General features: G+C 44.5%; 1 protein-coding gene across 2 annotated transcripts in view; it reads left to right on the top strand.

Moving 5' to 3' along the window:
• AIF1L (allograft inflammatory factor 1 like) overlaps positions 1 to 13,228 on the top strand; it is a 134,357-nt gene that overhangs the window by 34,649 nt on the left and 86,480 nt on the right. For both annotated transcript variants that reach the window (XR_016311555.1, XM_089669028.1), the window contains exon 3: positions 9,865 to 9,931. Coding sequence is in view for 1 of the 2 variants with exons in the window: in XM_089669028.1 (XP_089525154.1) it covers positions 9,865 to 9,931 (67 nt within the window). In the remaining variant the exon portion in view is untranslated. The remainder of the gene's footprint in view (positions 1 to 9,864; positions 9,932 to 13,228) is intronic.

Below are 13,228 nucleotides of genomic sequence, written 5' to 3'. Positions count from 1 at the left end.
TTTACTCTATGCTATAAAACATATCTAATAAAAAAATGTGAAAAATCAAATTTCTTCATAAAGTTTGGCCAAAATGTATTCTGCTATGTGTGTTTGGTAAAAAAAAAAAAAAACAGTAAGTGTAATTGATTGGTTTGTGTGAAAGTTATAGCGACTACAGACTATGGTATAGATACTGGATTTTAATGGTTTATTTATTTTTTTATACTGCTGATGGTGGTGATCACGGACTCATAATGGGACTGCAAGAGTGCGGCGACCAATCTGACACTAACTGTTGCTGGGGGAAATTGACTAACTGCCACTGACATCACCAGTGACATTAGTACAGTGATCACTGATGATATTATATACTGTCACTGTACTAATGACACTGGCTGGGGAGGGGTTAACATCTAGGGTGATCAAGGGGTTAAATGTGTGCCTTACTATGTGTAAAGTGTGTAAAGTATGCTGATTTTTACTAATAGATCTCTAAGTTTCTGATCCCTACTTTGCAGGGATGCGAAACCGTGAGATCATTCCCTCAGTACAGAGCTCTGTGTTGATTATCAACACAGATCTCTGGGCTGTGATTGTACACAGCCAATCAGCAGGATTGTACACAGCCAATCAGCAGGACTTGGCCATGAATCAATGTCAGGGACTTGCTGACAGGCTTCTGCTGTGCACAATCACAACAGGTACCAGCTGGGGAGCGCGCATGTGCGCGGCTGAAATCCATAAGCAGGCAGTGATGTACCAGTATTTCTCTTTGCCTGCATTGGCCACACGTCTGCAATGGGTGACCGGGTGGTCTGCAAGAGAGTAAAGAAAATGTGCTGCTTGTGTAGTTTAAGGGAAATGTAATATAGAGGATGTATTGCAGGTTTAGTCTAGCAGACATGTAGTATAGAGGATGTACTACTGTGGGGGACATGTAATATAGAGGATGTACTGCTGTGGGGGACGTGTAATATAGAGGATGTACTGCTGTGGGGGACGTGTAATATAGAGGATGTACTACTGTGGGGGACGTGTAATATAGAGGATGTACTGCTGTGGGGGACGTGTAATATAGAGGATGTACTGCTGTAGGGGACGTGTAATATAGAGGATGTACTGCTGTAGGGGACGTGTAATATAGAGGATGTACTGCTGTAGGGGACGTGTAATACAGAGGATGTACTGCTGTAGGGGACATGTAATACAGAGGATGTACTGCTGTAGGGGACGTGTAATACAGAGGATGTACTGCTGTAGGGGACATGTAATACAGAGGATGTACTGCTGTAGGGGACATGTAATATAGAGGATGATATTACTGTGGGGGACATGTAATATAGAGGATGTACTGCTGTAGGGGACGTGTAATACAGAGGATGTACTGCTGTAGGGGACATGTAATACAGAGGATGTACTGCTGTAGGGGACATGTAATATAGAGGATGATATTACTGTGGGGGACATGTAATACAGAGGATGATACTACTGTGGGGGACATGTAATATAGAGGATGTACTGCTGTGGGGGACGTGTAATATAGAGGATGTACTGCTGTAGGGGACGTGTAATATAGAGGATGTACTGCTGTAGGGGACGTGTAATATAGAGGATGTACTGCTGTAGGGGACGTGTAATATAGAGGATGTACTGCTGTAGGGGACATGTAATACAGAGGATGTACTGCTGTAGGGGACATGTAATACAGAGGATGTACTGCTGTAGGGGACATGTAATACAGAGGATGTACTGCTGTGGGGGACGTGTAATACAGAAGATGTACTGCTGTAGGGGACGTGTAATACAGAGGATGTACTGCTGTAGGGGACATGTAATACAGAGGATGTACTGCTGTAGGGGACATGTAATATAGAGGATGATATTACTGTGGGGGACATGTAATATAGAGGATGTACTGCTGTGGTGGACGTGTAATACAGAGGATGTACTGCTGTGGTGGACGTGTAATACAGAGGATGTACTGCTGTGGGGGACGTGTAATACAGAAGATGTACTGCTGTAGGGGACATGTAATATAGAGGATGATACTACTGTGGGGGACATGTAATATAGAGGATGTACTGCTGTGGGGGACGTGTAATACAGAGGATGTACTGCTGTAGGGGACGTGTAATACAGAAAATGTACTGCTGTAGGGGACGTGTAATACAGAGGATGTACTGCTGTAGGGGACATGTAATATAGAGGATGATACTACTGTGGGGGACATGTAATATAGAGGATGATACTACTGTGGGGGACATGTAATATAGAGGATGATATTACTGTGGGGGACATGTAATATAGAGGATGATACTACTGTGGGGGGACATGTAATATAAAGGATGTACTGTAGGGGACATGTAATATAGAGGATGTACTGCTGTGGGGGACATGTAATATAGAGGATGATACTACTGTAGGGGACATGTAATATAGAGGATGATACTACTGTGGGGGACATGTAATATAGAGGATGTATTGCTGTAGAGGACATGTAACCACCAAGTACTTGCTGAGGGGCATTCCTGAAGAGAGAGCCCTCTGGAAGGAGGTAAAAGACCTGAAGGCCATAAATCCTCCCTTGGACATGAGGGCAAGCCCCAATAGCCTGCACCCTCCATCTCTGTGCATAAATAAAGCATCTAAACTACAAACCACATGCAGTGCAGAGTGCCCGTAACAAATAGTTAAACATTTTTAAAAAGTGCTACGTGAATTACACAAAGTGGACCTTCTAGGTGTCAAACTGCGGCCCTCCAGTTGTTGAGCAACTACAAGTCCCATCATGACTCTGCCTCTGGTAGTCATGCTTGTAACTGTCAGCCTTGCAATGCCTCATGGGATCTGTATTTCCACAACAGCTGGAGGGTCGCAGTTTGACACCCCTGTTCTAGAGTATAGAAGGTAAAACAAAAAAAAAATTGCAGTGGCTGTCCAACAGGCCCACCCTAGAGGTGTTGTACAAGTTATCATAAAATACAGTGAACTAGTTCCAATGAAAACACAGTGGGGGTCAGAAAAAAACTACTGACGCGTGGAAACGTTTCTAAAGACGCGTTTAGCTCTTGAGGATTCATTCATTTCAATGGCCGGAATAAATTATTATTCTGGCCGATGAAATTAATTAATGTCTAAGTGTTTGATGCGCCTAAACGCGTCAGTGGGTTTACAAGCGTCAAGTTTTTTTTTTCTGCCAAAACGCCACTGCCTGGAGGAAAGGCGTCTAGGAGGCCATGGTCACATTCTAGCCGGCATGTCCTCCTTCTTTTATAGATGCAAACACTATCAGTAGTTGGGGGTTCAGTCATTCTCACCGATTGCCTCCAGGCCTTGGTATAGATGTGTGCAGCTCTGATCAGTAGTGGCCAAAAAAGAAATGCGTAACCTATAGCTATAAACCTGAATTATTTTTTTTGCGATCTGGCTGGAATCTGATTGGTTGCTGTGGATTTCTGCATTGGGAAGGAGTCATTGGACTAAGCCTGCCTGTGGCTGGAGTGGTGAAGCCCCCATAGCTGATATTGATGGGAGAATGAAGGGTGGGGGAGAGATTTTTTGGCAAGTTTGAGCACAAAATGTGAGGACATCCTGGCATTCCCACAACCTCGGCACAGACCCCCGCCAGTGTCTGCAAGGACTGAAGAAAGAGATTAGAGAATGGAAGCAGTGAATAGCTGGAGGACACAATGAGCCAGGCAGTGTCAGTGACAGAGAGGCCCCTGTGTTCTGTAATCTATGCAGAGAGAGGATGACAAGAGCAGACAATGAAGGCAAAGGCTTTCATGTATCTTTCTTAAAGGGACAGTAAACAGACCCTAGAGGCCTATAGGGCATTCTAGAGGCCTATAGGGCACTAATGAGGACGGTCCATAAAACTTCATCCCTACTGCTCCTGGGACACAAGATGTGATCTGTATATATTTCCCAGCTGGAAACGTTCTGTAACCAGGGGCGGACTGACCATTTGGAAACTCGGGCACTGCCCTAGGGCCCAGGGTCAATAGGGGGCCCCATGAGATGCCCCTGGTACCTTTTTCATAGGCTTTTTTGAGTTTGGGCAAGGACACAGGGGCCCCATGATCCCCTATTGCCCGGGGGCCCCATGAGTTGTCAGTCTGCCCCTGTCTGTAACTGAACATACAGGCTGCTGATGAAGGATCTGTCACATAATAGTTGTAGATGGCGTGTACCCCTCTCTTCCAGGAGACGTCCTCCGACTTTCTGTTGTGTCTGTGGGAAACGAAGTAAGAGCACATCTCCCAAATTGGAATAGAAAATGGCAATAAAAACCTGAGCAGGATCGTAACCAAAAAATAAACAATGGAAAGCTAAATTAATATTATTATTTGTATTTATTTTTTTTTTCTTACAAATGTAGCAAGATACCGTAAATATTGTGCAGAAAGCTGACACTGAACTGTGTCATTCAACTAACCCACAATACCTGCCAGGATATTTCCTGTGGCCTTTGTACCTATTATGCATCTGCGGCACCCCCCTCATCTCCACCCCCACTTTGTCTCAGCATTCAGCAGGAGAAAGAAGGATAGAACTCCTCCACCAGACCCTGTGCCTCTCTGTGCAGCTATGGAGATGCTTGTCTCTGTTCCTCATCTCCGCCCCCACCTTGTCTCAGCAGCAAAGAGGAGGTCAGAACTCCTCCACCAGACCCTGTGCCACTCTGTGCAGCTATGGAGATGCTCGTCTCTGTTCCTCATCTCCGCCCCCACCTTGTCTCAGCAGCAAAGAGGAGGTCAGAACTCCTCCACCAGACCCTGTGCCTCTCTGTGCAGCTATGGAGATGCTTGTCTCTGTTCCTCATCTCCGCCCCCACTTTGTCTCAGCAGCAAAGAGGAGGTCAGAACTCCTCCACCAGACCCTGTGCCACTCTGTGCAACTATGGAGATGCTTGTCTCTGTTCCTCATCTATGCCCCCACCTTGTCTCAGCAGTCAGCAGCAGAAAGGAGGACAGAACCCCTCCACCAGACCCTGTACTTCTCTGTGAAGCTATGGACACACTTATCTCTGCTCCTCATCTCCACCCCCGCCTTGTCTCGGCAGCAGAGGACAGAATACCTCCACCAGACCCTGTGCTTCTCTGTACAGCTATGGAGATGCTTATCTCTGCCCCAACCTTGTCACAGCAGTAAGGACAGAACTTCTGCGCCAGACCCTGTGCTTCTCTGTGCAACAATGGAGACACTTATTTCTGCCCCTCATCTCCGCTTCACCTTGTCTCAACAACCAGCAGCAGAGAGGAGGACAGAACGCCTCCACCAGATCCTGTGCTTCTCTGTTCAGCTTTGGAGACGCTTATCTCTGCCCCTAACCTCCCTCCTTTCACATCTCAGCAGACGGCAGCAGAGAAAAGTGATCAGATCGCTCTTCAGAGAGCAGTGTCTGCTATACCCCTTGAACCCAGCACTAGTTCACTGCAACTGCATGTGGTTGTGGGGCAGTTGCAGTACACTCCCATTCACTTGAATGGCCTGTGTTTGTTGGGCGGTAGTTTTAAGAAGCTGATGTAATCACTTGGGGCTCATTCACACTAGCAGTTTTGGGGGGGGGGGTTTGCTGTAAGGCCTTGTTTTTACCATCACCCCCCAGCCGTTCCCCCTTTAGCTGCAGAGGCAGCTGCCAGGGGTGTACACAAGCTGTGGCTGCAATGCTTTGGTTTGTGGCTGTGGCAGGAATATAAACCTCTGTTGCTTTCAGTGGGTGCTACCGCCCACCAAACGCAGGCCATTCAAATGAATGGGACCGTGCTGCAAATGCCACACAACCAGTTGCAGTTGCAGGGAACTAGTTCTGAGTTCAAGGGGTAAAGCAGGCACTGCTCTCTGAAGAGCAATCTAGCCACAAATCACTCTTCAGAGAGCAGAGCTGGAGTGAATGAGCCCTTACTGAATATGCAGCTTTTTTTATCTTTTAAACCTTGCATATGCTCTTGTATAAGGAGGTGCCATGACCGCTGCCCCAAGTTTCCTGTTTTAGGGTGGCCTATTTCTCTTGCAGCTTCCTATGGACCAAACTTGTATACAGGAACTAGAGCTGTGTCTCCTTATGCTGTGTGCATCAACAGAAACACAAAGCCCCATAGCCTAGGATGGCAAGGCACTCCCCTGCTCCTCCCACCTCCCTTCTCCAAACTCACAGACTGGAGACTGCACTGTCCAATGTTAATTCTTTCCTGTGAAGACTGGAAATTTAGGGAAGCAGCACTGAGAGAGCAGGAGCCAGCAGCACTGAAAGCTGCAAACTGCAGGTGCGGGGGCAAGGATTTTACCGTGTAGTTTAGTGGGAAATATTTATTTTATTCTGCTCAGTGTATTACATTTTAAGAAAATCTGAAGGTTTAAAATGACTTTAAGGAAGTCTATTGAAACCAAAAGGATATCAACATACCAAAACATTCTAAAACACGCAAATGTTTGATTTTCATAGGTCATGTGACAAAACCACAACACGTGCATTTTTTATGCGTTTTCAATGCATTTAAGGCCTGGTCCACACAAATGCAGTTTGCATTTTGTCTTTTTTGCAGTGTTTTTTGCTGTGCATTCTATGTTTGCGCTCGTGCATTTGACACATTTTGTATTTTTTTTCAATGTTTTTTTGGCCAACTTGTTGGTGGGCAGATTAAAAATGCAAAACACAAAAAATTAGTCAAATATGTGAAAAACACATAAAAAATGCATTGCGTGTGTTTTCTGCAAACATCTCCATTGAAGTCTATTGAACCAAATGCGCAACATTTTGCATTTAAAAAGTCCCTGATCCTTTCCAAAAATGCAACAGTTCAAAAAAGCATACATGTGAACATGTCCCATAGGAAACCATGTTTTAGTGAGTTCCTGCAAAAAACACTAAAAACCGCATTAGTGTGAACCAGGCCTCAATGGGGAGGTGTGTTTTTGCGGCTTTTTTTTAATTAACTCGCCAAATATGCACCAGAAGTGCAGTAAGAAGGACTTTTAAGGGAAGAGCAATAGGCCAGTGTGAAGGCATGAATTTGAAGGGATGCATTTTTATTGAGCTTTTCCTATAACCAGGGGCGGACTGACCATTTGGAAACTCGGGCACTGCCGAGGGCCCGGGGTCAGTAGGGGGCCCCATGAGATGCCCCTGGTACCTTTTTCATAGTCTTTTTTGAGTTTGCACAAGGACACAGGGGCCCCATGATCCCCTATTACCCGGGGGCCCAATGAGTTGTCAGTCCGCCCCTTCCTGTAACAAACTACTCAATGTGAAAGCAGCCTATTGGCTGAAAAGGTGCTGAAAATAAATTCAAACTTTTTTAAATTCATGCTATTAATTGAAAAGTGGAATATAATACGATTATATATTAAAAAAGTATTTTGGTTTCGGTCTAGAATTTTCATTTCAATGCACCACTAATTTTCACACCATGCATAGACCCCGAGTTATTTATTTTTTAACTTTCTGCACTTTGTTTAGTATATTGGTCTACTTTTTTTATTTCTTCCAGCATATGATACTGTATCCTCCAATAAAGGAGAGCAGGTCTTCAATTCTGATCTCAATGGGGTTTCTGTACCTACAAAGGCCTAGGAGTTCCCAGTGGAAATCGATGTCTCGATAGCAACCCATTGAATGTTGGGTTTCTGATGGAACCAGTCTGAGATATGGACCAGTAGTACTGCTTTTTGATAAAAGGAGAAATTAGGGAGACCCATACCACCATTGCCTTTTCGTAATGTCAATTTTCGTAGAGTGGGTGTTGTGTTTAGGCTATTTTTTATTAACGTTGGGTTTTACCATTCTAATTCCTTGTCTACACATCTAACTAGGATTCTGCCCTGAGAGCATTAAACCCAATATAGAACGGTGTGACTTTCCTGCCAATCTGAACACAGCGAACTGTTTATACAGTAAATGTCACCTTTCCTTTACAAGTGGATTATATGGTGCGTCCGTTTGTATGATTTCATTCATATTCACGGCTGATTAAAGAGTTATTTATAGAGGAAGCCGCTTCAAAGAACATAGACTATATAAAAGGCAGAACGGAGCTTTACAAGTGCTTGTATTATGAATACTCACTAGGCACTCAACATTAATGTATACGCTCTTGAGAATAGTTATGCCTATCTGAACCTTCAACATCCAGGCATGGGTTTTTTTCCTCAAGTGCAAGTCAGAAAATCAAAGAAGCTTTTTTATTTTCCACGTAAACCTGACCTCAGTACGAGGAGAGGTCCTCTGTCCTCCTCCAAACCGTCACTGGAGGCCTCCATCTTCTGCAGTAACGTTGGTCATAGGCATTGTAGGACAGTCATTTGAAATACAGGATGGGGTCCATTTGAAAAATTCATTTTTTTTTTACTACGGTCAAGTGAAATCTGGTTCTTTCGAAATACTGAGCTTTTGACATCACCTTTGCACTGTTCAGTTGAGTATGTCTGAATGTGTACACAGTATTAGGTTAGCAAAAACATTTAAAGTGGTTGTAAACTGCTGAAATGAAAAATGAACAAAGCATTTCCTTCTGTAGTGTGTATTTGCCTCAGTCCATTGCACTTAATGTGGATCCTGGTTGTGTTCTCCTTCCTCTATTATCTTCATGGGTCACTGCATTGTGATGGCCTGTCATAGCCAGGGGTCAGGCTCGGAGGTCAGTAGCTATAGTAGTAGAGAGGCTCCCCTTGACCAACTGGATAAGTTGAGCAGCAGGTTGACCTGGCGAATGACATGGGATCACCCAAGGTGTGAAGTCTAAGCACTAACTGGTGTTCACCAGAGCTCTTGATGGCGGAGATGGGTTTTGCTGCATGTTAGTGCCAGGTTGCGGTCCTCAGGATCGCCCCACCAGGAGCTGAGCAAGCAGGCCCAGTAGTAGATATAGCAGGTAAGGGTTAAGCAGAATTATAGTTAGTAAACAAGCCAAAGGTCGGTAACAAATGGTTGTAGGTAGGGATCAATCAGAAGCGTAATGGAGGAACAAGCCAAGGTCGGTAATCAGTGGTAGCAGAGATACTTGTTGGGAATGCAACAGCATGTACTATATAGTATTGTGTGTTAATATCACTTGACCAGTAGATGGCACTGTACACTAAGGTTACCAGTTGTGCATATGTGTAAAACTTGTTGGTTCTCTCTCTTCCTATTCCTCTCTTCAAAACCAAGATGTCTGCTGAAATGTGTTCTGTATGTTTACAACTTAAGCCACACAAGTAAAACAGTTCTGCCTCATCTCAAGCTACCAGTGTCTTCTCTAACACATAACCAACAATACTGATGGCAGCAGGAGTGATGAGACCGAGATATTACCCAGAGAGAGCACAATAATCTGGCAAACCGGAAGTGCAAAAGCATGGCTTAAATGGGAAGTTTGTGGGAGGAGCAAAGGGTTCAAGAGAAACAAGGTTCAAGGCAAGATCATTCAAGGAATTGTCCAAAGAGCTGTTCAGCATCCCAGGTGGCTCAGCAAGAAGAGACATCAGCAGACACAGCGGAGATTATGGGTTCAGACCCAGGTCCTTATTTGGTCCTTCCCCAGCACACAGGAGGTATTTGACAGCCTCAGGTGTGCATGTTCCCCACTGAGGCTGTGTAGAGGAGAGTGTGTCCATTCCCTCCCCTCATGTCTCAGATTACACTCAGCTCTCTTCACTAAGCTGTGCAGTGTGTGGCCTCAGATCCCTTCTCCCTGCCTTCTGGAGCTGGGAAATACCATATGATCTGTGTAATTTGAACAGCTCTGGAGGAAAGGGGGCTTCAAAAAAAGAGGCATGACATATGCATGAAGATTTATTTCATCTCTGTGTATTACCTGAGGATTGTCACTTCATATGGTTTATGTAAGGATTTATTATCACTTGAAGAGATGAATCTCAATTGCATTTCCTGTCTTTCAGGAATTTCTGTCAGATGAAAAGTACTACGATATAGAGGAAATAGAGGAAAAACTAGAATCCTGTAAACGTAAGTCCATCTTCTCACTTTAAATGTTGTTAGACTTACCACCCCTGTGCACCAACTCCAATTTTGATTACAAAAGTTCTGATGTTACACTTTCTAAAAATATATGGCAATACTGTGATGACTGGCAGGGTGGAAAGGTGTGGAGTATAAAATGTACCGCAGAATGGGGCATTCTGGATTATGGCATGTCCAACACAGAGTGGGGAAGCCTGACATATGTCAAGTACAGCACAGTGTATAGAGTGGGACAGTTTGCAGTATGTTATGTGCAGTACAGAGTTAGCCTGAGGTATGTCAAGTACAGCACAGTGTATAGAATGGGGCGGTTCAGACTATGTCATGTGCAGTACAGTGTATAGAGTGGAGCAGTTCAGAGTATGTCATGTGCAGTACAGAGTTAGCCTGGGGTATGTCAAGTACAACACAGTGTATAGAATGGGGTGGTTCAGACTATGTCATGTGCAGTACAGTGTATAGAGTGGAGCAGTTCAGAGTATGTCATGTGCAGTACAGAGTTAGTCTGAGGTATGTCAAGTACAACACAGTGTATAGAATGGGGCGGTTCAGACTATGTTGTATTTGACATACCTCAGGCTAACTCTGTACTGCACATGACATACTCTGAACTGCTCCACTCTATACACTGTACTGCACATGACATAGTCTGAACCGCCCCATTCTATACACTGTGCTGTACTTGACATACCTCAGGCTAACTCTGTACGGCACATGACATACTCTGAACTGCTCCACTCTATACACTGTACTGCACATGACACAGTGTATAGAGTCGGGTGGTTCGCAGTATGTCATGTACAGCACAGAGGCAGCCTGCAGTACATTAAATACAGCACAGTGTATAAAATGGGAGAGTTCAGAGTTTGTCATGTGCTGAGATTGAATACAGAGCTGGACAGCTTGAGGTATATTAATTACAGCACAGTGTGAAGAACAGGGCAGTCTAGAGTATGTCATGTACAGCACAGAGTAATGAGAGTAGAAACCTGAGATATGTCAAGTCCAGCACATTATACAGCACACTTACACGGAATGAAACATTCATTCCACTGCCCCAGCACAATGCCCTTGCAGCGGTGATCTTCCAGAGCTTAATACGAGTCACTGGACCTGTTACAAGCACTCATTAATAATGCTTACTAAACCTGTCCTTTCGTGCCTCCCTCCTCCATTCATAAATTTGTACTATTGGTTCCCTCAATGAAAAGCACTCCATGAATGGCAGACAGGTAGATAAATGAAAGGTCTGTCTCCTCCATTCATAGAATGCTTTTTTATTGTGGGAACTGATAGTACAGCTTTTATAAACGGGCAGGAATAGTTGGCTCTTTTGATAAATGCCTATGACAGGTCCAGTGATTTGTATTACAACTAGGTGGATATCAGAGGATGGAGGGTTCATAGGAATGAAGATTTTACAGAACAGAGATGCCACCAGCACAAGGAGCACTTCTCATTCAATGGAAGTACTGTGCCTTGTGCGGATTAAAAAAAAAAATAGATTTAAGCCTTGTTCACACTGACATTGATGGCAGGCTTTTGGGTGGCATTTGTAATGCTCTGCAAACTCCTATGCAAGTGATAATATAGACAGAACACAGTGCCCTGGGCGCCAGGCAGTAGCAGTGAGCGGGCATCATGAGGTATCAGCGGGCGAGCACTTGGGCAGTGACAGCGGGTGAGTGCTGGGCAGTGACAGCTGGCGTGCCCCAGAGAGTGACAGTTGGTGGGCCCAGAGAGTGACAGCGGGCAGGTACTGGGTAGTGACAGTTGGTTACTGGGCAGATACCCATGGAGTGATATCGAGTGGCCCAGAGAGTGATATTGGTCAGGCAGTGACAGTAGCCAATATGCCGACAGTGACAACTGTGCCTCAGACTTGTATCATTCATGGGTGCAGTGTGGGTCAGAGCACAGTGGGCCCCCCTTGGCGCCCGTGTGCAGTGAACACCTTGCACCCATGGATGGTATGCCACTGGGTCTCAAGGAACCTCTGCTACATTATTGTGGTACATTATTGTGATGGTCAGTGGGAAGAATGCTCCTTACACTTTTGGTCATTAGGAAGAATGACCCCCTTACAGATGGTTAAAAAGATCATTGGTGTCAGTGGGAACATATTTTGTTGCCTTTTTGGGGTCACATGACAATGTTTTTTCAACAAGATGCTGGTTGATAAGGAGCCGGCACCCACCAGTATTCTTAACAACCAGCCAATCACAGGTTGTTAAGGACAACATCGGGTGCCGGCTCCACTATTCACTGGTTTTTAAGGTGCCAGCACCTGCCAGTGTCCTTAACAACCAGCTATTACATAGTTACATAGTTAGTCTGGCTGAAAAAAGACAAAAGTCCATCCAGTTCAACTATTTAAAAAAAAAAAAGTCATAACCCTATACCCACAGTTGAGTCACAGCTATTCACTTCATATGCGTTACATTACATTTTAGCACGTGTTAAATGTTAATGATACATTTTAAAATGTTTTATGTTAAATTTTAACACATTGCATTTAAAACGATCAATGTGTTTTTTTTTTAACGCATAACGCGTTTAAAGTGCAGCAGTGTGAAACCAGTCTTGTATACAGTTTGCACATTGCTTTACAAAATAAAAGCAGATGGTACAGTTGAAATGCAATTTAATACAAGAGGATTTAGAAGGGCCCTGCTCATGGGAGCTTACAATCTAAAAGTGAGCTGCAAGTGATATAAAAAGCAGTAACTGGATTGGGATTGAGTTTATGGAGAAAATAAAGTTCAGGTTTTAGGTGAAGGCCAAATAGGTTTTTGGGTTATTGGGGATCGCCTCAAGGTGGACAGAGAAAGAGATAGCTGGAGAGATTGGAGTAGGGAGTTTCAGAGGACGGAGGAAGCTCTGGAGAAGTCCTGAAGGCAAGCATGGGAAGTGGGAACAAGGGGGCTTGAGAGCAGGGGCCTTGGAAGGAACAAAGAGGAAGGTTTGGGTGATATTTTGAGACTAGATTGGTGATGTATCTTGGGGGAGAGTTGTGGTTGGCTTTGTATGTTGTTGATAGTATTTTGAATTTTCATCATAGGGCGATTGGAAGCCAGTGGAGGGATTCTCAGAGAGGTGTGGTGGACACTGAGAAGTTGGTAGGAAGGATGAGATAAGTAGTTGTGACACCTTCCTGACACTCATTTAAAGTATGCTTGTTTCGGGACTGTGGTCAGACACAACAAGGCTATCAAACATTTGCACCCCCCTCCTCCCCCGTCCATTCTTCTCTCACTTTAAAGGTTAAAGCAGAACTTACCT

The sequence above is a fragment of the Staurois parvus genome, unplaced genomic scaffold (genome assembly GCF_062004578.1).
Source record: "Staurois parvus isolate SC_StPar_1 unplaced genomic scaffold, SC_StPar_1.0 ptg000068l, whole genome shotgun sequence".
Classification (NCBI taxonomy): Eukaryota; Metazoa; Chordata; class Amphibia; order Anura; family Ranidae; genus Staurois; species Staurois parvus.
Note: the sequence above shows the minus strand (reverse complement) of the source record. Positions and strands in the feature narration are given on the sequence as shown.